The 24,394-nt window shown below is 37.9% G+C and overlaps 2 protein-coding genes across 8 annotated transcripts; one reads left to right on the top strand and one right to left on the bottom strand.

The window, feature by feature from the left end:
* On the bottom strand, positions 302–22,591 carry LOC109712895 (anaphase-promoting complex subunit 5). 7 transcript variants are annotated; one of them, XM_020236696.1, is made up of 22 exons: positions 22,308–22,591; positions 21,082–21,248; positions 20,838–20,959; positions 19,920–20,163; positions 19,037–19,130; positions 18,888–18,966; positions 18,661–18,746; positions 17,329–17,461; positions 17,089–17,121; positions 15,569–15,823; positions 15,121–15,198; positions 14,742–15,016; positions 14,430–14,489; positions 14,225–14,292; positions 13,627–13,732; positions 13,406–13,547; positions 13,149–13,247; positions 12,655–12,919; positions 12,497–12,564; positions 12,101–12,366; positions 11,909–11,982; positions 302–631 (listed from the first exon to the last, which is right to left on the bottom strand). In XM_020236696.1, the coding sequence occupies exons 1-20, from the start codon at positions 22,499–22,501 to the stop codon at positions 12,205–12,207; spliced, it is 2,730 nt and encodes a 909-aa protein (XP_020092285.1). In that variant the 5' UTR covers positions 22,502–22,591; the 3' UTR covers positions 302–631; positions 11,909–11,982; positions 12,101–12,204. The 7 variants fall into 7 exon arrangements, with proteins under 7 accessions (XP_020092285.1, XP_020092287.1, XP_020092288.1 ...); XM_020236698.1 differs by lacking the exon at positions 302–631 and adding an exon at positions 9,277–9,732; XM_020236699.1 differs by lacking the exon at positions 302–631 and adding an exon at positions 9,277–9,729.
* On the top strand, positions 2,196–3,439 carry LOC109712897 (auxin-responsive protein SAUR71-like). The gene has a single exon (XM_020236702.1). It carries the CDS (start codon positions 2,701–2,703, stop codon positions 3,100–3,102), a length of 402 nt encoding a protein of 133 aa, XP_020092291.1. The 5' UTR covers positions 2,196–2,700; the 3' UTR covers positions 3,103–3,439.

The raw sequence follows: 24,394 nt of genomic DNA, 5'->3' as shown, positions 1-24,394 counted from the left end.
GTATCAAGAGCTTGCTACTATCGATAGTATAGTAGCCAGACTCTCTCTCTCTCTATATATATTGTTGATCGTTCGTATTAACTATAATCCTTCAATAATCTTTTACTTCACCTTTACAGTATATGAAAATTTGAGAATCGAATTCGTAATTTGACTTCAATATTATTTGTTGGATCATTAATACCAACCAAATAAAATTAAAACGTATAGACAAAGCACTCGTGGTACTCGATTATAATTTGAATTAATCCGACTTTCGCCTTATAGACTAAATGTAAACATAAATACTTTTTTATGTACAACATTATGTCGTTTTTCTAGAGTGCCGGATAACAGCACGTGCATGAATCAATCAAATTATAGTGCCAGCATCTATAATAGATAAGAATGATATGATGAAAAAATTGTAGTATTACTGGAAAGTATGTGCTGCAAGTAGATTTTCTTGGCCACTGTCTTGGTCAAAAGTCCTCCTTCGGAAAGAACGCAAGGAAGGTAGAGCGGCAACTGATGATGATCCTCAAAATTAGCGCTCGCAATTGAATCAAACGATTCGGATGATGGATCGGATCGGCCGAGTTCAAAGATTATACAGTATTTTCAGTTCAGCTGGCTCAGTCGAGTCCAGAAACTGCACAATATTTTTAGGTTCGACTGTAGCACCGAAATGCTTATATAGTGCTTAAAACTAGAAAATATTTATAGAAAAGGATGCGCTGTTATGGCGAATGATCTCAGAGGAAATACTAACCTAAAAACTATTCATAGAAAAAACACTAAATATAACAAAAAAAAAGAGATAACAAATAAACTACTCCTAAAAAGCGAAAAATGTAAAGAAAAAAATAAATGATTTTCACGTTCGCATGGAAAAAAGATCCCTATGTCAGGCGTTTCTTATCTATTTTATAATTTTGTCTGTTGTTATTCGGTTATTACTCATGATTGGCCACATCTCTGATTTTGTGGGTCACAATCTGCCGATCCTAACCGTATAAGATTCAACTGCTTTTCGATTTTAGGTACACTTTTCTCCGCTCCTAGCGCACCATATGTTAGTTATTCCTACATTCAGGAGTTATTCTCATAATGCATCCTGATTCACCACATCGCGCAACTTTTATGACGCCAACAATATGTATCCGTACGTGTTTTTTAGTACGTGTGGTGTAATTAACCTGATAATTGTGCTAAATCTCATTATTGATACGTTGTTTTAAGGAGGGTGATGGTACTAGGAGATCCATTTCTAATAGAAACATATCTAAGGAACTTCGATGTCCTTTCACCCATTGCCAAGTGCATTACTGCATTTATTGGCGAAGCAGCAGGGCCCTATAAGATCCATGATGAACAGTGTCTTTTTGGCTAGCATAATTCCTACTTAATTACTAGATACAGCCACTCCAGGTCCTACATAGATATACACAACTGCAACAAGATTAGTTCTAGAATCTGATTTAAATAACATAAGCAGTGGTTAATTAGAGCTACTAGTGAACTGCAATGCGAGCAGGATACCACAGCAGATCACCTGTTCTTAATTCGGACGGCTAATTCTCCTTAATTCTTTCTCAGTATCTAATCCACCCTCTATTAATTAATAAATTGTATTCTAGAACTCAAAAGTCAAAAAACTCATGGCAATATACTACGCAAGTAGGTGGGTGGAACCCAACAACGGCAAATTAAGAACATTGAATAGGCTTGCGATAAGCTCACAGCAGAACACCAGTACAAAGAACAGCATCTAGTCACGTTCACATGCGTCACATTTGGGTGTATTTTGAGGCCCACGTGGACCACGACCGAGATATGTATGGGTGTGGTTAGTCGGAATTGGTCCCTTCATGTGATGGCAATCTCATTCACGGTGGCCCGGATGGGCCCGTTTGTCCGACCCGAAATAGGCCCGAGTCACATGGTCCGGTGGACCCGTTTGTTTTAATTGACGAAGGTAAAAGCGTACTACAGGGCGCCTCGAAAAAGGCACCTCAACTTACGTTTAATAGTACTATTCGCTTTCCGACACACACAACTTTAACACCTTTATTTACTGTTAAGCCATTGAAATTATTAAAATAACAAAAACTTTTTGTTAAAAAAAAAAAATCATAAGCTAAGAAAGTGTTAACGTTAAAGACTACAGTTGCTTCCATTAAAGAAGGAAAAAGTATAGTTGAGGGGTCTCCGTGCAATTATACTAATGCAGTATACGACCTACGACTTTTCCTTGGCTACGAGCAGCCGAAGGAAACGGCACGTGTCGCGCCGGGCGCGATTGGCGCCACAACGCAGCGTTACGCTAAGAATCGTGCCGCTTTATCTCCTTTACTCTCACTCTGCGGCGATAGTGTCGTACGTGGCTAGATTTTATTGGTGGATACGGTTGTACGGTGTTCGGTTACTTGCAGCGGAATCGCTGATTTGGTGTTCGATTTTTTTTTTTATTACATTTCGTACCTGCCATGTACTCCCACTTGTACCGTCTCCTCCTTTTTCTTTTTTCTCATTTTCCGTGTTATTTTTTTTTTTCAAAAAAAATAGTAATAATCCTCTAAATTCCGCTATAAATATCGCACGCCGCAGAAGCTCCTCCTCCACCCAACTCACCACCACCGTAGTGGTATTTTCCTCCGGTCGTTTTTTTTTTTTTGTTCTGCTGTTGTTGTTTTTTTCCTGGGCCGTTGGATTCGATTGATGAGGGAGATGATCCGACGGCTGTCGAGGGTGGCGGACTCGTCGTCGTCGCAGCAGCAGCAGCGGCAGGGGAGGGGAGTGGTGGTGGGAACGGGGGGGAAGGAGGAGCGGCGGGGGGGTCACGTGCGGGCGCCGGAGGGGCACGTGCCGGTGTACGTGGGGGAGGAGATGGAGCGGTTCGTGGTGCGGGCGGAGCTGCTGAGCCGGCCGGTGTTCGTGGCGATGCTGCGGAGGTCGGCGCAGGAGTACGGGTACGAGCAGCGCGGGGTGCTCCGGATCCCCTGCCCCGCCCCGCTCTTCCGCCGCGCCCTCGACGCCATTCTCGCCGCCGACGACCACCGACCCGCCGCGGCGGAGGCCGAGGCCGAGGCCGAGCTCCTCCGCTACTTGGACGACGGGTGAGCGCGTGCGCGCTCGACCGGCCCGCTTCGACTCCCGGGTTTGAAAAACCCGGCTTGATGTTTGCGGACTCGGACTCGGACTCGGTGTTTGTGTGCGTGTGTGTACATTTTATTAACCCGCGCAAGCGACTCGGTCGTCACTCGGGCGCGAGTGTGCTCACCGAGGAAGGGCAATTTCGGGAATGTAGTGTCCCTTTTTCTTTTCTTTTTTTTGGGCCTTAACCTTTTCTTTTTCTTTTTCTTTTTCTTTTTAAATTTTATATTACCGCTAGCTGTGTAAAAGTTAATCACGCTGGAATGGTAAGAGCTCATCGAAGCCTCTTTGATGATTATTATAATTTATTACTCTCGAAAAAAAATTTCTAATAAAATTTACTGCTGAATTAACATAATAAAATATTTTATTTTATTTTACTATATTTCATAACACAATTAACCTTAAGATGACGAGCATGCCCCTGACTCTTCGGTTCGTTTACAACCGGAAACGAACGAAGGGGAGCGACTCTTCAGGTGGGGAAAGAGAAAAACGATCTCGACCGTCCGATCGGCTTCTTTTTCCGAGTAGGGGGCGCAAAAAAGAATGGAATCTGGGTATCACGTGATAGCTATGTTGCAACATTCGCTTCCTAAAGGACTTTATATTTATTGGACCACCCAACCAATCCAAGAAACCGTACAGGTTTTCCGTATTTCGTGATGGTGGGTTTTCTCAGTAAGATACTAAGCGCATCAATATGTACACCAAGCTACTGTTTGAATCGGATTTTAAAAAAAACTAGTTATTTCAAAAATAAGATTAATTTTAGGATTAAAATGAGATTAGAGTTTTTTTTTTTGTTTGATTGGGGGTTGAAGTTAGTTCATGATTAAAAAAAATAATATTTAGTTAGAGTAGGTGGGATAAGAAGAATAGTGGGTAAAATAGTATTTTGTTTGATTAGAATAGTGAAGTGGGGTGGGGTTAGCAAACTCCATCCCAAATTGGCTATTTGCTAATCCCACCCATTTTTTGATGTGTTTGGAAATAAATTGGAGGTTAAAGGATTATTCCACCCCTTAACCTCTAACCAAACACTAGCCAAAAGAACATTTGATGAGATAATTTTATTTGTGTGTAACGGCATCATCTAGTATCAATTTTGGGGCATTTGTGCTTGTACACTCTTTGTTGGTATTGGGTAATTTATGTTAAAGACTTTTCAGGCTTTTTTTTTTTTTTTTTACTACATTTATCTTTTAGATAGTATTGTATAACATTGATATATCATATTGAATATAAAATTACTAATGATGTTATATTCTACTAATTTTGATATTTAGATTCAATCAGCTATTCTCGATTATCAGGTTTTAAGAATTAAAAGTTATTTTAAATGAACCACTTGAAATAGAGGGAGCTTTAACCTGACTCTAATTTCAAATTACTGAGAAAATCAATTTACTATAAAATAACTAAAAAATAATCTTAGTACAAGCAATATAACTAACAGCTTTAGACCTTATTTGGATAACTAAAGCTTCGGTTGGGATTGCGGAAAAATTACCTTATGTGCGGTAAAAAAGTACGAGAGGAAAATATTTTATTTATTTTCGTACGTAATATTGCGTTCCGCATATTACGATAACTCCGTTATTATATATTTTCTGCAATTCCACCGGAAAACACTTATCCCTATTTTTTTTTTCTAACTCTATTTTATCTAACAGCATCAGATAGACCTCAATACCAAACCAAGCCTAAGTATCTTATTTGATATAATTTTACAATTTACTTAAAAAATTTTAACTGTCTTCGATTCAATTGGCTTGTCTACATACGGAATTTCATTCATTTTTAACATAAACTTGAAATTGAAGATGATAATAATAATAATAATAATCTTCAATGGTTCAATCTTCAATGCTTCACAAGGAGTTAGGGGCTGGGCTGAGATTTTTAATATTTTTTTATGTTTTTTTTTTTTTTTCCATCTCATGCTGACATTTTTTTTTTTGCAACACACTTCTCCCCCTTTTTTTCTCCATCAATTTTTCTTTTTTTTATTTTTTCTATATGATTTATTTTAAAATATTAATATTATAAGATCAAAATTTATATTTAATATATACAATTCAAATCATATAAAAAAACTATATATAAAATTTACATAATTTAAAATTTTATAATAAGATTTGAGAAATGTGGTGTATAAATTTACTTTTATAATTGATTCATAGAATATTTCTTTTTTCATTTACTAACTATGTTAGTTCTGTTGCTCCTACTGGTTTTTTTTTTATTATACTTTTATTGCTCTACCAATATAATTTATTAATTTTATAGTATTTGCTTTTTATTAGAGCGAAATGGTCCAATAAAGTTGGATTTTTGATAAAACCTTATCCGCATCCATTTTTTTTACGTTGTGAATATATGTCCAATGCTAAACTTTTGAGACTACATCCTCTTAAAATGGATTTAGATTTAAATCTAAGCAGACTTTATATTCAGATAGTAAAATATACTAATAATGTATATATAAATATAAACTAAAAATAATGCAAATAAAAGACACAATGCAATTAAAAGTTCTTATTTGTGTTTAAACCTCATATACCTATATTTTATTCAATAAAATTTAATATTTTAATAATTATAAATATAATTTTAATATGAAATTCATATTTAAATAAATGAAAAGCACAATAGAAAATAACTTTATCCTTCCTATAATATATATTAATATCCTTCTTATCTCTTAGAAATGACAACAGTCAAATATAATCAGATTTAGGAAAAAATCATATTCACCTCTATATATTTTTAAATTTTTTTCAAATACGAATTCAGATTCGAATATATAACGAATGCTAAATTTTGATAATTATATTCACATTCTATCGAATCCGGTATCGAAATTTATCCTAACCATTTTCACCCCTAACTTGTCGGATCGTTGGCGCTAACCATTAATCCCAAAAGCTCGAGCTGTTAAAAATACGCAACCAATTCACTTAAAGCGTACAGAAACAGCGCCCACGGGTCTCGATTGTGACTCGGCCCACCTGGCCTCACGCAACTTCAAACATGACTCGGCCCAACCTAGCCTCACGCAATTTCGAACATGACTCGGCCCACATGGCCTCCCGCCACAGGGCAGGATGCTGACTCATTTAAGCCAACATAACTTTTATTCTTATTTTTCTTCTTCTTACATTTTTTTTTCATATTTTACGGTAACTGCTACTTCATCTTTTTCAGCTTTTTCTATTTTTATTTTTTTATTCTTTGGCTTCTTACATTCTTGTATTATTTATTCTTTCTTCAGTCTTTTATATTTATTTGCTGTATAATTGATCCGTTGCAACGCGCAAATATCTCCTTAAAATTATCGACCGTTCCTAGCGCAAGTGGCAAAAAAACTTAATGGTTGGTACCCGAGATCCAAGTTCGAATCATAGTTAATTTACATTTCCAGCTAAATTTATTTTCAAATAAAATAAATGAAATGGAAAAAAAAAATAATTTTAAAATTGTATATTGAAAATTTGAAACAAATGCAGCGACAGCGGTTTGGATGCGCGTGTCCGGTCAAAGGGCTTAGAACGACCCCAAGGGTGACCGCATCCCGAGGCGCAGCGTAGGTGCTCGGGTCTAGGGTAGGGTTAGGTGTTCGTTTGGGTCGGTTTTTTTCGTTAGCTGGGGACTCGTGATCTCGGAGGTATAACATCCACGTTAATGGTCGCGCCCCTTCTTTGACTGGCAGATGACTTGTCCTTGTTTTCCTTTTTTACTCCTTTGTTTTCTTGCCACAGAAAAATAGGTTTTCGAGAAAAAATTTTAGAATACATCGGATATATTAGTGACGTGGCGTCACAAATCAATCAAATAACTCATTTTAAAGATATATGTTCTATCATGATTGTAAAAAAATATTTTTATTATACTTTTATTTAAAAAAAAGAAATATAATTAATTTATTATTGATGACGTGGAGCAGGCGTGACAGTGTAGAACTTCTCGTTTTCGAGAGACTCGAAGCTTTGAGGTGGGAGACTAGAAACGTCCGCCACTACTGTAGCTCAACTATCCTTACCATTCGATGGCATGCTTAAATGCCCTTAATTAGCTGAAGCAAAGAAAATACTGTGTACACTTCTTATAAGATTAATAATTAATTAGAATTATTTTATAGTTTAGTAAAATAGCAATAATAATAAAATATATACTAAGACTTAGTATAGTATTGAGATGAACCTAACGCTATTAGATAGAATGGAGGTGAGAAAAATATATATAGAAATATGTTTCTGCGTTCTCCTATAGGACCGTAGAAAATATATCGTAACTGACTAACCGCAATATGCGGAACGCAATATTACGTACGAAAATAAACAGAATATTTTTTCATCGTCGTTTCTCACCGCACGTAACGCAACCTTCCCGCAATCCCAAACAAAGTCGAAGTCACAAAAAAACTGAGATATAAACTGATAATAATAATAATAATAATAATAATAAATCTATAGAAGTAAATCTGCTGAAATAATTTTTCTTATTCCTTAGTAATATCAACGGAACCGAATTTTGTACTAGCATAAAGATTCGTCAAACCAAGCGACTGGTTCCTTAGCTAATTTGTTAACTTAATAAATTACTCTATTCACCGACCGTCCCTAAGACAAGTGACAGAAGACTTGATGATTGGTATCCGAAGTCCCATCGAATCCTAGTTGATTCATATTTCCAGCTAAGTTTATTTCTAAATAAAAAAACGAAGCGAGTAGCGTGCTACCTATCTCTCAAAAAAAAAAATTAAATAAATTACTCTATTCCTTCTAAGAACATTTGACGGAAGTTCTAATGTATTTGTCCTTCCAAGAACAACTCTATTCCTCTAGTACTCTTCGGAAGCCAAATATGTTAACGGGATACAAGTTCTCCATTTACCGGCTTTTATAGTGCCTGCTTGATGATACGCTCTGAAACCCCAAAAGTACTTTTGGAACCAAAAATACTTAACAGCCCATTTTGTAATGTGATTCTTCTATAGAAGAAAAGGTTTACGAACAAATGAAAATGTCTGAGACTCGGAGTTAATTGAACCGAGCATAAGTTTAAGGAGCCCTCTGCAGCATTACTAGATGCTGGGTGCAGAACTTGTTCGAATTAAGATAATAAAGATCATAAGCAGCTGATCGAAAACTAGAAGCGTTCCCGTAACTAAGGATTTTGATAAGGCTCAATCCAAACTAGACCCATCAGGTCAGTGGGAAAAACACGACCAGTTTAGACCCACACCAAACCTTACGTACTCAAAAGGTCGAGGAGGCTTCACCAGATCCCACCTAGTAAGTCAACTTATTGACTCAACCACCAATAAATATCCACAAATATTTATCCAATTTCCTGACTCTTGAGTTGCAATCTGAATGACAATCGTGTTCATGTTCACATTGAGTCATAGACCTTCATAGAGATGCTGAACTCTGGAACGTATGAAACCACAATTCAAAATTCGTTCAGCGATTGCCACCGCTATTTTATGACTAACTCTTATCTAAAAAGTGACCAACGGATGGGCTTGGGCACTCAATTTTATTTTATTTTATTTGTGTACCCTTCAGGTGAACTGGGCTCATCTAATAAGAGTTTCGGAGTGCTTGACAAATCAATTCATGCCAACACCGTTTCGAACGAGTGTCAACAGACCGGGCTAAGGCCCACTTATGTCTAGGCCCGAGCTTAAGGTGAGTAAGTTCTACCTATATGAATCTGCAATTGAATCGACCGCCCCTAGCGTAAGTAGCAAAGAACTTGGTGGTTGATATCAAAAATCTCAAAATTGAATACTAGTTGATTTATATTTTTAGCTAAATTTATTTCTAAATAAATTAAACGAAGCGAATAGCGTGCTACCTATTTCTCAAAAAAAAAGGGGAAAAAGAATTCCGAATTAAATTGGGCTGTACTTGGCCCACACTAATTTAACAACATCTCGGCCCAACAACTTTCTACAATTGATGGGTTACAGTGGGTACTAGAGGGCTGGGCCTACTAGGCTGTTAACACCTACTGCACTCACCTAAGCATGCACTTCTCTATGTCAATAATCACCCTATATTAAAAATTGTTGCAATTTCAATGTTGCCGTTTAGTCGCAATAGGTCCAATAATCACATAGAGCAATTAAATCCAAATTGAACTGTTACTAAAAAGGTAAGTCAACATGGAGGAGCATGCCAGGTGGCAACAAGTTCAGTAAAGCCGCACGGTCAATCAGAGCCATGCAGGCCTAAGAGAGTCGACCTGGACAACATCCTTCTGGACCGTTCTAACGAAGGTTCCTTCTGTATTTCGTCTGTTTATATGCATGTTTGCGTGTTAATATGAAAACTACCTTTGAAACCTCCACTTCTCCTCGCAGCTGGTTCTAGAGATCTTTCCTTGTTCAACTAAAACAATTGTTTCTCATACGTAGAGAACAAAAGGTGATGGGATTTGTTGTTGTTTTCTCTCTTCCTCTTATTCTCTTAGCCATCTTGCTTGGCTTCGGGTGCTACTTCCTCGGTAAGGCGAAGGGAAGGGAGGAGATGTACGCCGAAGTGCGCTCGCAAGTCTACAGCACTCCGGTGCCACCATCAGCTGCTATGGTATCGACACCTCCCGCTCATTATCAGAAGGAAGGATTTAATAATGTCTAAAAGCCAGAGAACAACACAACTATGTGGTTGGAGATCGACTGCCCCGATAAGTTCTCGTGAATAGCTTTTTGTTATATTTTAGGGTGTTTTATTTGTGAAATCTCAAGAATTTTTGCTGGGTTGTACTACCTCTTTTTGCATAATTTGCTTAGGTAGGAAACATTTGCCTTCCTCTTCAACCTTTCCCTCATTCCACCCCTAGGATGAATAAGAATGGATTTCCGGTTAAGAATCAGCAACGGGCTCTAATGCTAATCGTTGATACCGTATTGTTACTATTTCATAATAGAAGCATTAAATTGTTTTTTAATTATAAATCCATCTCTTCATACCTATTGTTACTATTTCACAGTAGAAGCATTAAATTGCATTGTTATTATAAATCCATCTCTTCAGCAAAAGCTCGAAGAGACCTAAGTATACCCACCTACCTGATGTAGTAGCAGAAATCCTTCGACGGTCCCACGATTAAACAGCCAGAGCAGGCGGACAATCTTGTTTGGATTCACACTTCTAAAGGCGATTTTTCAATATTCCCTGTCTGGTCTTCTCTTCATCATCCTAGAGACCTTCAGTTTCCTTTCGAATGTCTCTGGCATTCCCCGATTCCCTTTTCCTTAGATGTGCTATTGAGAATAAAATCTCAGCTGATTCTTTTTTTTTTTGAGAAAAATGTAGCACGCTACCTGCTTCATTCATTAGGTAGGATGAACTAAGCTTACAAGTTGGAGACAGCTAGAGCCTCCTAAAAAAACCGACAAGAAAAAACTAAAACCAAAAACCAAACCCAAAAACCAGTAGTAAACACCCCTACACACACCGTCAAGCCGATGTAGACGGGCAAAGAGCTAAGAAAAAAGGAAAAAAAGACAAAGGAAGGAGCAAGCAGGACGGAGCGAGCAGGACGGCCGAGAGAAGACTCAAGGAACATCTAACCAATCTTTCGTCAATGCAACAACGCGTTCAAGAGCCCTAGAAGCATTGGGAGGTATCTCACGAAAGATAGTGTTATTGCGCTCGGTCCAGACAACCCACCAGCTTGCCACTAAACGGGTTAAGCATTTAGATCTTAACACGGTAGTAGGGATGCTCAATGTCTCATTCCATAAACACCGAACATCCCCGGAGTGCGGTTCACCTACAACAGGGCCTCCCACACTAATTAAGAGGAATTTGACGAAAACACAATCACGGAAAAGATGGTCGCAGCTTTCTGAAAACACCGCACAAAAAATACAATGCTGATCCACAAGGCACCCTCGGCGAATCAACCTGTCGGCAGTAAGTAATCTTTTGCGCAGTAGGATCCAACTGAAAATTTTGACTTTGAGCGGAATTTTTAATCTCAGCTGATTCAGCGGTACAAAAGCTGGGGATTTCTTTACATACATCCAAAAATCTATGGCCGCCAACAAACCACACACGTCCTCACTAATCAGCCGTACAAGCTCGGCTAAGAATGTACCCAATCTTACTGATAGAGTTTAAATTAATTCAAATTCTAATTGAGATAATTATAAATCTAACAAATCCTCCAAGATCAATCCTATTCTTAGGCGGATGGTCAAATGGCATGGTTATAAAAAATTCCCTGTGCACCCAGTCTGCAGATGCAAAGTTGTCGGATTGAAGCTAAAAGCTGCCGAAGCTGTGGATGTTCTCCTTAAGCTTAGATTAAAGGTTTGGAGCTTGGGTGCAGAGAAATTGAGAGGTTTGGTGATAGATTTTCCCTACGGTTTTATATGTTCTAGTTCTATATTTACTTTTCTTTTCTTTTCTTTTCTTTTGGCATTGGGGCTTTGATTTGTTTGCGTTCGAAGGGTTGTAATTAGGTTGGGAGTTGTATCATGTAATTCTCCACATGTTCTCTTCTATATTTAGTTTGGACATTGTTTATTGCTGATCTTCATGTTTCTTCTCCATAATTCGAATGATCAAGTTTTTGTCTAATTATTAGTATGTAGACTGTCCCATCACATTTTCTGTTGATGTTTCTCTCTGTGGTTTAGGATTCGCTAAAGTGGGGAAAAAAAAGGCAGGACTATTGCAAAATAATATACAAACAACATAATTAATTAGAAGTATAGTTAGAAAATGACTTCAAGAAAATTGAAACTTACAGGCGCAGCGAGGAAATGCTGTCACACATGAAAGTGCAGTGGAACCATACCAATTGCATCTCACTTGCTGCAACCTATCCACAACCACAAGTACCAAAAATCATTAGCTCAGCTGCAAAAGATAGCATACGTAACATGTATCCATGTATCCAAAAATTAAGAGCACAGAAAGGGGAGCAGCAGCAATTTTACCTCTAGGGTTAATGGCTATTGCTGATTTCTAGGCCATTTAAGAGCACAGAATTAATATGCACCAAATAAAATAATATATGGAACATAAATAATGCATGGTCTTCTCAAAACATGTACGCAAGTGAGTCTTCTTCATCCCTTGGGTTTTCAAGAGCACAAACATGCTTCTTGAAAGATGCTGCAGCTTCCTCTCTTTTGCCTAGCATTCCAATTTTACTGTACACCATAGCCATTAAATAGAATGCTTCTGCCGCCATTTCGTGATACTACATAGAAAACGGAAATTTAGTTTTACTATTTAGCAATTGAGCTACTACCGTCTCATGGCAGTCACAACTCACTAAAAAAACAAGAAAGAATCTCATCCAAAGCTTGAAGCAGCCAAGGGTCACTCACCTCTAAGATTTGCAGTTCTTCAGCTGCTTGACTTAGAGGATCCAGCACAATAGAGGGATCTTTAAAAACTGGGGGAAGAAAAGGTTAGAATATCACGAAATGTGGAAATACGGTACAATGGTCATAGACACTACCTAAAAGGAAAAGAGGATATATACTTGAAAACATTGGATCTGATAAATGGCACTTTGCTACAGCAATATTGGCTCTAGCACGCAGCTCTAGTCCACCATGACCAAGAATCATTGGAAGAGTTCGATGCACAAGACTCAAGGCTCTCCTTGCATGGCTCGGTCCAAGAGATAACCATAATTCAGCAAGTGTCAGGGTAGCAGAAGCTTCGAGTAGATTGAAGTTGAACGATTTGCAGAATGACAGACTTGCTAAGGCATAAGGCAGCCCAAGAACAGTATTGCCTGATTTCTATGGAAAAAATTTAAAAATAACAATAATGACATCATGAAACAAAATTGGCAACAACATTTAACAGCTAGGCAAGCAGCTCGTACCACAATGTCAAGGCAGAGGGAGGCTTTGGGTAGGGAGTTCATACTCCCCATTAGCTCATAAAAAAAATGAAAAAAGAATACAAGAAAGAAAGAAAGGACGGATGGAAGGAAGAAAGAGAGCGTCAATGACCATTTTCTCTTACCTTGTGTATTTCAGCAAGTAATAGAAGAACAGTAGCATTCTCAACCTGCATGTTGTACTTGTAGCATGTGCAGAAAAGAGAATTAGCCACAGCTGCTGCCTGGAAATTAAATTTCCCTTGTAAGAAATTAACTAGATTTACACTGGTAAATAAAATCACTCATGAGGATAAGGGTAAGACATTCTTGTCAGTTTTGCAATTGTGAATAGAAAAAAGCAGGGTCCCAGACAAAGTTGACAAGGAAATAAATGTTGAACCTGGCTAAACTGGTTAGAGGCTAGTAGAGTTCGAGCATGGCGAAGACTAGCCTCTGTTTTCAGCTCCATATCTACCCCACTAACACATGATGCCAAAACACCAAACTCATCGCAAACTTGTTGAGCAAATTTCAGATGTCCTCTGGATTAGACTCAATTTAGTGTATAATGGCAAATTTGGAAGTAATCAATAAGCCAAATAAAAGCTTCAACAACCATACCGATGTAACGAACGCTCATGAAGCAACTGTAGCTTAAGTAGCTGGATGCGTGATTTTGATACAGATGGGAACTTTTCTTCGGCAAGCTTGAGAGCACCAAATGCTTCTGCAGAAAGGGGGAAAGAAAAGCATTTCATGTTATATGATTAATTATACAATAAATTGCACTAATCCCTAAAATTTTAGCAAGTTCCATTTCAGCCCTCAAATTTTCAAGTTCAATATTTGAGATCATAACCGACCGTCCCTAGAGCAAGTGGCAAAGGGCTTGGTGGTTGGTACCCGAGGTCCCAAGTTCGAATCCTAGTTGATTCACATTTCCAGCTTAGTTTATTTCTAGATGAAATAAACGAAGCGGGTAGCGTGCTACCTATCTCTCAAAAAAAAAAAAAAAAAAAAAAAAAATTTGAGATCGTAAACTCTTGAAAGTGTTTCATTTTAGTCCATCATTTTCTAGTAGAGGAAAAAATATTGATGCAAGTCTCAAGACTCATGCAGAAAACTACCACGCAGAGCAGTTGCAGAACAGTAATAATACAGGTCAGGGAGACGAAAAAATGCATATTGCAAAAATTACGTTAATCACATACTAACTGACCTGAATATCCTTTGAAACATGCCAATTGTTGAATTAGTTTCATATACGCTAGTGACAACTCTGATGAACTGTAACACCAAAACAATGTCATTTTCATCCTAAACATCCAAATCACTTGGATGACTTCAATGAGAACAAAGCAGAATAATAGTAAAGGTGTAAAACTGTTCAGAAACAATTGAAAAACAGGTCAGCATCTTTTTACCTTGCAGCATCGGCAAAGCAGGTTGCATAAACCAACGCATTCATTCGAACCAGTGGGGCACTGAAGAGGGAGAAAGAAAAGGAAGACAAGTGAAAATCTATGGTATTATTGGATTATGTAAAATAGGCACCAAAGGATCAGCTAATATAGTATGGCACCAACATGAGTCATATCTCCCATGAGAAGAGAGATCCCTAACAAAATTTACCAATATATGTAATAACAAAAGATTTTAATTGATGAGATAGTTAAAACAACGGATGCCATATGTGAGCCAATCACGATAATATTATTTTGAGAACAGGAATGTACCTTCCATAATGTTCCCAAGCAGTAGCTCTTAACAAATACGATGAACCAGCTAATTGTAGAACAGACCTAGGTACAGGACTTGGCTGTGCAAGAAACTGGAATATGTCAAAATCATTTACGGATGAACATTTTGACTTTATTGCGTCTGCAAGCCACAAATTATTAACAGCTGCAAGATTCTTAGTCCATGAGGTGCTAAAAACACCATTATCACTTAACAATGATAAGCCATCTGATCCAAATTCAGTCAGCACATGAGAACTAAGCCGTAGCTCCTGCAAGATGAACACATCAAAAGTAATAACTACTTCAAAATCTGAAGATACCCTCTATTTATCATTAACCTAGAAGCATAAGCCAAAGAGATTTACCCATGTACCTTGCAAACTTCAATGGGGCATGTTCTAAGCTTTGTGGAAGCTTTCGGACCAAAAGACAGCAATGGTCTTTTAACGTGCTGAGAAGCCAACATATGCAGAAAGGAGGAAAAGTCAAATAACTACATGATTTGGAAAAAAGAAAAGATGAACCAGTTGGAACAGTAACAACGCATATTAACTACAACAGTACACCTGCTCACCTGAGTATCAAACTCTTGATAATTGAGAACAAACACTTTTGACAAAATCTTTCTTTCCTATGGATTTTAATCAAGCTACAACTTGATCAGCTGTAACCCCATAAAATCCATGAGTCCAATTTGTGCTTCTCATCATACCAATCATACTGATTGATAAGATGAAGTGTATGTAAATTGTAAACTTACTACCGAAGTTACTATCATATCACCAAAGACAGAAATTTATAAGCAGTTTCTATAAATTTACCTTTAGATCAAATTTTGCAAGAGCAAGATGGTTAAAGGCCAATAGACTTGTTAGTTTCTGGCTATCAGCCCTCTTGAGTGACCGTTTCAAAAGAACTAGTAATTGCTGCTGGGTGGACAATGGTGTACCGAGACCAGTACTAGTCCCAAGAGAAAAAGGAGAACCAATTATCTCAATTCTGCTTGAAATGCCAATCTCAGATAATAGATTGCAAATAGCAGCTAGTGTAAAGGCAAGGCACGAATCATCATTGTTCTGCAAAAGAAGTGGCACAGTCAGAGCTGCAATCTCATAAACAAAACAAAATCTTTAAGTATGGCCATAAGATAATTTTCACCAAAATGCAACAATTGTGTTTCATGAGTGGGAGAATACTGTCCAGAAAGTGTAAGTACAGAAGCATATTCAAGATATTGCAATGGGGATTGAATTATCAATCCAGAGCACAACCTCGTTAAGCAACTTCACAAGTACCACTTATAATTTAGTATACATTACACATGAGCAACAAAGATGATACATATAAAAGTTAAAATTAGGGGTGTCAATGGGTATGGATATCCGAAATTTTATCCAAACCCGAAGAGGCATGGATTTTGTCTGTACCTGACACCAATCCAAATAGATTTTTCATGATATAATAAATATGAATATTTGATTTATATTTGAATTTGTACTTTGAAATTTTAAATTTTAATATTATATACTTTGAAATATGGTAAAGAGAAATAAATTATTTCGGGTTTCAGGTTTTTGGCCGGGTTTGGTCTTGAATATGGATTTGCAAAATCTGTCGGGTTCAAATTCAGGTTTAGGTTTTGGTTGTCAGGTTTGGATTTGGATTTTTTGAAAACTCGCCCCAAATCCAACCAGGTTGGCATCCCACGTTAAAATCATCATTTTGTAAATGATAGCTTTTGACGCTATTGTACAGTTTGAAACTCAAGTCCATTTCAACCAAAAACCAAAGGCTACAAAAGAGCCAAAACCCAAAATTTTATCCAATATAAGTGATAAGATCAAAAGACTTGGTGTTCAATACCTCGTAAATGAAAGAGGCAGCTATATTCAGCTATGTTCTGGAGGCTTATCTTGTCAATGAGAGGCCAACCAATAGCCTATAAAGGATTGCAGATTTCCTATAGGGGGTATGTGGCACCCTTAAGACTTTGGACTAAAATTAGCTTCCAATTTGAGTCTGAAAGTTCCAGAGAGGATCAGATGACTACACCAAACTAGAAACGTAGAGGATACGTACGACAGGAACAAGCATAGACTTCATACTCAGATCTTCCTTTATTGCTCCACTACGGCAAAAGTCATGGCTCATACATAACCAAATATTGACACCAGGTTCATATATTGACTTCATTTTACATAACCAGTAACAGAGACTACAGATGATACAAAAAAGATGCTATAAAGTATCTTGCAGTGTAAAACTCCTAACAGTGAATGCCTGCATGAATAAATCCAATAAACTATGCCAAAACCAGATTAACCAAGCATTGATAAATTACCTGTTGAGAAACACGTACTGCCTCAGTTAGAGCCTGGAGTTCAAAAAAGCAAGAATAAGTTAAAACAAATCAAATGCATGAAAAATGCTCAAAATCCAAAGAACACGCACACACGCATGTCTGCACACAACGAACGCATAAACAAAGCAAATGCAAAAAAATGATCAAAATCTAGAGAACACGCGCACGCGCGCGCACAGAGAGAGAGAGCAGCAAGAAAAATTTCCACACACAAATCACCTCTAAGGCTTTCTTAGAGTGCCCAAAATGAGAGTGCATGGTGCCTAAGCATAGTAAAGCAGTCTCATATCTTCCAACAAGAATATCAGAGCGAGGAGAAGATGAACGAGTAAAAAGCCCCTCCATCCCTGCACTATAGGAATCCAAGGAATAAAGTTAGAAATAAAAATAGTTGAACAATGGAAAGGATTTAGTGGGAGTTTTTCATTTTCAACAAAAACCATTAGTTAGTTAATCATGCAGTATTCAAATACTACCTACTGTATTTGAGAAAGTGCATATAGATAGAGATTCATCTCTTTCCTGCAGAGTAGGTGTTGCCTGTGTAGGCTGCAGCACTGAAGCAAGGTACTCTTAATCAAGTGGTTTGGTATTTTGCATCTCTGTTCAAGTTGTATACTTTCTTTAAAAGGCCGTGCTTCCAATTAATTCTAGTTATGCATCTAATGCCATTACGAATTGTGTTTTGATCAACAGAACTTATTTCTGTTGAAAGAGGTTAAGCATAATTTTCACTTCATAAATGAGCAGGTTTCCCATGCTCGGTAATATCTCACATTGGAATTCTCTAGTGTATGAATAACTTCAATAATCATATTGGATTTCCAATGTGCCAAAGCCATCCATTTCAACATTTTTTGAATAGCATAACAACCAAGAGATTCTTTGGTTATATAATACATAAGATAGGCTCTCTAATGCTAGTTTTGTGGAAAGGTATTAATTTACTATGAACAAATCTATGACTTTCTCACTGATTACAAACTGTTCAAATATTTAGTTTGCGGTAACCTTTAAAAATTTTCATTGCAGTCTAATACTGTTAGAAATCATCAACTGCGAGCATCCACTCTTACCAGCTTTGATAATACTCTTAAAGTCTCTAACGAAGCAAACAATTGATATTGTATGAATTTCTTCACTGGAATATGGACACTTCAAATGTTTCAAATATTTAACAATTACCAATCATTGATATTAGAACAGGACAAAGGACTTGCTACAAAAATATATAGCAACAGCTATTTACATTTATTTTAATTATAGAAGTTCTATTTCTACAAAACAGATATTATAGACATGGTCATCTTTAAATGCGTCCCAACTATGTTGCAAGTATGTTATTTTGACAAAAGCTAGAAATTTAGGAATAATAAGAATCGACTAGAACACAAAGCTATAGAACATAAACAAACCTTCATCGTCAATAAAATAAAGAGGATGTCATATATGCTATGCCAATGGTACTTTTAGAGTTTAGAATAATGACATAGACGAAAGGCAAAACCCACCTTAACATTACTATTGTGCCTTATAAATGCGAGACCATACCTGCAGTCAAAATAGCCATGAAGGTTGTCCAGTGCAGCAACATAATCATCATGGTGAAGAGCATTCAGGTACTGCAAGTATCGAGCCTGCAGGACAATCAAATAGACTACACTACATAAAACTAGCAATGTATGATGCACCCAATCAATAATCGAAAGGCATAAATGTTTACAAAAAAATTGAGATGGAAAGGAAGCATAGTATCCTTGTCCAGTCCTGCAACTTACACGGTGAAACTCTGGAGCTAACTTTTGAAGCTGCGTTAGAACAGCATTAAATGAATTCAAAGGAAATGAACTGGCATCCCTGTACAGAATACATGTCACTACATGATCAACGGTATGTATTCACTAGGAAAGTATTGAACTTAACTTACTTCTCAAGATAATCAGCTTGCATATTGAGGTATCCTTCTACTTGCCACTTTGATCGTAATACGCCTATATTATCCTCTTCTCTTAAATAATTATCTAGCAATAAAGCAAATTAGTTAGTGTGAGAACATTCTAACCATTATTTATGTAGGCAAATATGTATTTCAAGTACAATTTTCCATGATGGATCATTATCTACGTAAAATAAGCAACTAGAGGCAAGGTATCTAAGTAAATTAAATCAATTTTCAAGATCATTTCAGTAAGCTATTGAAGAAATGATTTACTCATTAAATCAAATGCAGAATAAGTGTAAGAGATGCTCCACTTAGACAATGATGTTTCAGAATTGTTATTTTACACAGCTTACGTCTTTAATGCCTAAAGCAGACAGCTGGCTAACAGTCTCTGCCAAGTTTGCACATCAGTATACTGTATGTATTATCAACACCATACAAGTGATTTGGGTAGAATTGTAGTTAAAGCAGTGTGCACTCAAAGCAGCCTCGAAAGAAATCTGTACAAACATATCACAACAGCATAAGGGAGTGGACAAAACCTGTAGGTAACAGTTTTACTTATTGGTACCTTTCCCCTCCTCCCTCTCTCCCTCCCTCCCTCCATCCCTCGTACCTTAACCTTCCTTTTAACCTTTCCTCCCTCCCTCCCTCCCTCCCTCTGTACCACCCTGCTTCCCTCTTGTCCAGTGCAAATAACAGTTAGAAATACACTCACTAGAAAGATGGTAGTATTACAAGGCAAAACTTCTATTGCATGAAGAATTAAATCATAATTCTTATATTTACAGCATAGTGTTCATTCATCGTTATAATTTTCATCGAGCCATGAAATAGTTGTGTTATTGTTGCAATGAACCTACTATACCTTCAGCAGAACCATAAAGGAGATTTTGTGCAGGAAAAGTTAATGAAGAACTTTCTCCAGGATGTGCTTCAGATTGAAATTCATGCGTGCACTTGCCAAAAACAGCAGTTCTAAGATCCATATCTGTGTCTAGTGAGTCAAGCATCTCTGTCTCGTTACCAAAATCATCACCTTCAGCTAACTCGTACGCCGAATCAGTTGAGTTACAATACGCCGCAAGATTAGTCAAAAGATGGCAGACACCCTGATTTTTATAACAAATGTAAGACCTTTCATTATAAAAAGTTTTTAGCATTAAACACTCTGGTAAATCTATTAATTGGAAATTGAAATATACAATTGAAGGAAGAAGATTTCAGTGAGTTATAACTCAAATAAGACAATTTTAAAACTACATAATAGTAATAACATAGTAAAGTGCAAGTGTAATATGGAACATGTATAACAAAACTGGTAACTGATGAAACTTAAAACTGCATCGCTATGTCCCACAGCATGTTATTTACCATGTTCCGGCACACTAATCATGCAGCTGGGAATCTGTGCACTGCTAAGCATGCTGGAGTTTTTCCAGTTTGGAGATTTTATTATCAACGGAGGCTTTAGAACTTTTTCTTGTGGCAAATCAACAGAACATCTGTATGTAAATATCTTAATAAAGGATATTTCTACCAAGACCTGTATAAGACACTGACTCAAGTTTTTACATCAGGAATTGAGTGTACACAGCATATTAGGTTCAGAAAGGACAGCGAGAGAATCAGCACTATAGCAGATGACTGAATCAGTACAACGTAAATTGGCTGCTTCAGATTACCTGCCAGGTTGGATTCTGGAGATAACTACTAATAGTTATAACCTAATACATCTGTAGAATTTATAATACTGGGCAGGGGGAAAAAGGTACAGTTGTGACACCTCAAAAGTTAACATATTAAAGGCTAGTATACAACAGCGCAGGAAAACTCCCAGGTGACTGTCCTGATCCAGAAAAATTTGATCATCCTCCACATTTGACCCTTCAGGGGCAGCAATCACACCTGATCAACATACCACATTTATTAATCTACAAGCAATAGTCATACAATTATTCAACAACGATTTGTATTTTGTACAAGAAAGAAGATTTCCGTTTGTAAGCAATTGTAAGTAAACAATTTACTTCGCAATTTATCGAAGAAGTTGAACAGATCATCTGGTGAGCATAGCGCTGAAAGGCTGCTTGTCAAGTGCTCACCAAGCCAATTATTAACTAAGCCACCAACAGTATTCAATTGATTGATAAGTTCTTCCAGAGGAGGTTCCAGAAAATCCTCACATGACTGCAAACTTCAATTGATTGATAAGAAAGATTTAAAAGGGCATACAATGATAGGATCACCCCAAAAATTGAGATCTAATTAGACTTCAAGAATAGAGCTCAAACTTTAAAATAAGAGAATTTAACAAAATTTAACAAACCGAAAGTGAAGAAAGTAAAAGCGTATCCAAAACAGATAGCAGGAAGAATAAGGATTTGTGTTTCCTCTGCGAATAGCATAAATACGTCATAGCCTCAGTTTCCGATGACTTTACCAAACTCACTTAACCCAGCAAGTTGAAATCAAAGCAAAAAGGAAAATAAACGAAGCAATTGCTACCCAAGAAGAGCAAGGAGCAACAATAACATCGGCACAAAAGATTGAAACCCTGACTAAATTTCAAGACAAAAAAAACATCGGGTATACCACAATTTAACAAACTGAGAGAGACAAAATCAGAATGCGCCGTGAGACAATGCTCTAATTCAACGCTCAAGAGGTGTTTGATGAATATAAGCATCTAAGTACTACCCAAATTTCACACGGCGGCATAATACATTGCTTGAAATATGAACCAATAAAACACAAAACAACAATCCTAACGTTATCTCTTCAAAAACAACGAAAACATCACTGAAACCCTATTTAGCTGCATTATAATTGAAAAAACAATCAAATCAAGAAATAACCAAGAAGCGGACTGAATTGTATCTAACAGCATCACAAATGAGTACAACCCCTAACCGGATTCATAGATTCCAAGATCGGCAACAACAGCTCAAGAAAAGGTGATCGGTAGAGCGAGCGAGCCAGAGAGAGAGAGAGAGACCTTGGTGAGTACAAACCTTAACCGGATTCGAAGATCGGCAACAACAGCTCAAGAAGAGGCGATCGAGAGAGAGAGAGAGAGAGAGAGAGAGCAGACCTTGGTGAGACACAAACCTTAACCGGATTCAAATATCGGCAACAACAACTCGAGAAGAGGCGATCGAGAGAGGGGGGACGGGGGGGGGAGGGGGAGGGGGTAGAGAGGGAGAAGAGGAGGGAGAAGAGGGGGAGAGAGAGAGAGCGAGAGAGAGAGAGCTACCTTGGTGAGGGAGAAGAGGAGGAGGCCGAGGCGATTGTTGATGGTGACGGATTGGAAGGGGAAGGGGACGGCGTGGTGAGAGGAAGGGGCAAAGATCTGGATGAGGAGGCATAGAGCGATCTTGTGCGGCGTGATGTCGAAGATGACGACCCCTCTCTTTCGACCCGCGCTCCCCACCGGGGCGAAAGGCTCATTATCGCCCCGCGAGAGCGATGGATCGCCCCGCCCCCCCAACTCACACACCGTTGGAAAAAGAAACGAAAATGGGGTTTGCGAGGGAAATGGAGGGGAGAGGGGGAGGGATTTTAAATAGGGAACGTAGAGCGAGCGAGAGACAGAAGAGAGAGAGAGAGAGCGAGAGAGAGAGAGGGGGAGAAGAGGGAGGGAGAAGAGGGAGAGATGGGGGAGGAGTCGGCGCTCTGTGGGTGGGCCGGTGGGGGGATCTTATAGGGCTTAGTGGGGCCAACGGTCCGAAATTCAAATGGGATAAGGTTGGAAATCAGAGCCCTTCAACGGCCCGAAATCCGAGTTGGAATAGGATTTGGGAATAGTGGCGCCATTAACTCACGAAGCGGGAACGCGTTGGATGGGCTCGTTATGGGATAAGTTTAGCGCCCTTAAATTTATGGGCCCGGTTCTGGTTCAATTTGGGTCTTTTTTCTTTACAAGCCAGTTTTCCTGGATCTGAACGGATCCTACTTTGTACATTCTGGGCTATTAATGGATCTGATTAGGAATGTCAGCGAATATGGATCTTCAAAATATTAATCAAATTTGAATTTAAAATAGCTGTTTTTAATTAAATCTAGATGAAAAATGATTTTGTTAGAAGTGAAATAGATAACAAGCTGAGCGCTTTCAAGGGATAAATCAAGTGTCCGTTGATTTCTCAATTCATCTTCAACGAAATTGTTCCTTCACAAGTTAAAATGCTCAATGTTAAAATGCTGTCCGATGTATGAAAGCTCAATGTTAAAATGCTGCAACAAAACCCTATCATAATCCTTCACAAGTTCTAAAAATATCTAATATGAAATTGTTTATAAATCCAAAACAGCATGAACTAGCTCCAGTGCATTACTATATGTAGTAATTTGACTAGTTAGTAAATTACAAATATAGTAGCTAAAAATAAGACACAGCATATGCCTCCTCTTCAGCCACGTATCGGGTCCATATGCCAAGACCACCGCAACCAACTTAGTAGAAGGCATTATTAGCTCAGGAGCATGAATTCCATTTTTTGGATATGTCTTACAGAATTAAGTGCTTGAATCAGAATCGAAACGGCATTGAGTTTCTTTTCTCGAGAAATAACATCACAAAAAGCTTTCCGTAAATAGTAACAAATAATAAAGGCAAGTGTTTTATTAATCAAGCTTTATGCTTCTCTTTTTTTTTTTTTTTGAGAAAAGGATAGCACGCTACCTGCTTAATTCATTAGATAAATGAACTTAGCTACATAATGTGAGGCAGCAGAGATCTCGAAAAGTCGAAAAATACACGGTTAAAAAAGAGAGAAAGCAAAAAACGAGATAGAAAAGAAAATTACACAAAAGTAAATTACTGACGGTGACGGCATGTAACCTTACAAAAGGAGGCCCACTCCTTCGCCAATTCGCCAATGAGTTGAGCAGCAGAGATAACGTTAAATTAAAGATTGTGAAAAATAACGTTATTTCTATTGTGCCATAAAGTCCACCACATGGCTGCCACCAAAATTTGGGTCTCCAGAGTGTCCGATCGAGATCCCCTCCCCGGCAACGCTTTCCAGATAGTAGTAACGCCATCCGAAGGGGAAGGTACGCAATGCTCGTCGAAAAGGGAAACCCAAAGGTATTTGCTAATAGCACAGCTCACCAACAGATGGTCGATTGTCTCCAGATTGGCACCACACATGACACACTCATAAGTCCCACCAGACCAACCTCATTTGATCAGTCTATCCACGATAGGCAATCTCCTTTTAATAACGAGCCAGAGAAAAATTTTGACTTTGTTCGGAATGGGCAGCCTCCAGATGTCAAGCGTTGTGGCGTCATTGACACCTCCAGACCTTAGAAATGAGTACGCAGATTTGACAGTGA

Source organism: Ananas comosus, linkage group 7 (assembly GCF_001540865.1).
Source record: "Ananas comosus cultivar F153 linkage group 7, ASM154086v1, whole genome shotgun sequence".
Lineage (NCBI taxonomy): Eukaryota > Viridiplantae > Streptophyta > Magnoliopsida > Poales > Bromeliaceae > Ananas > Ananas comosus.
Note: the sequence above shows the minus strand (reverse complement) of the source record. Positions and strands in the feature narration are given on the sequence as shown.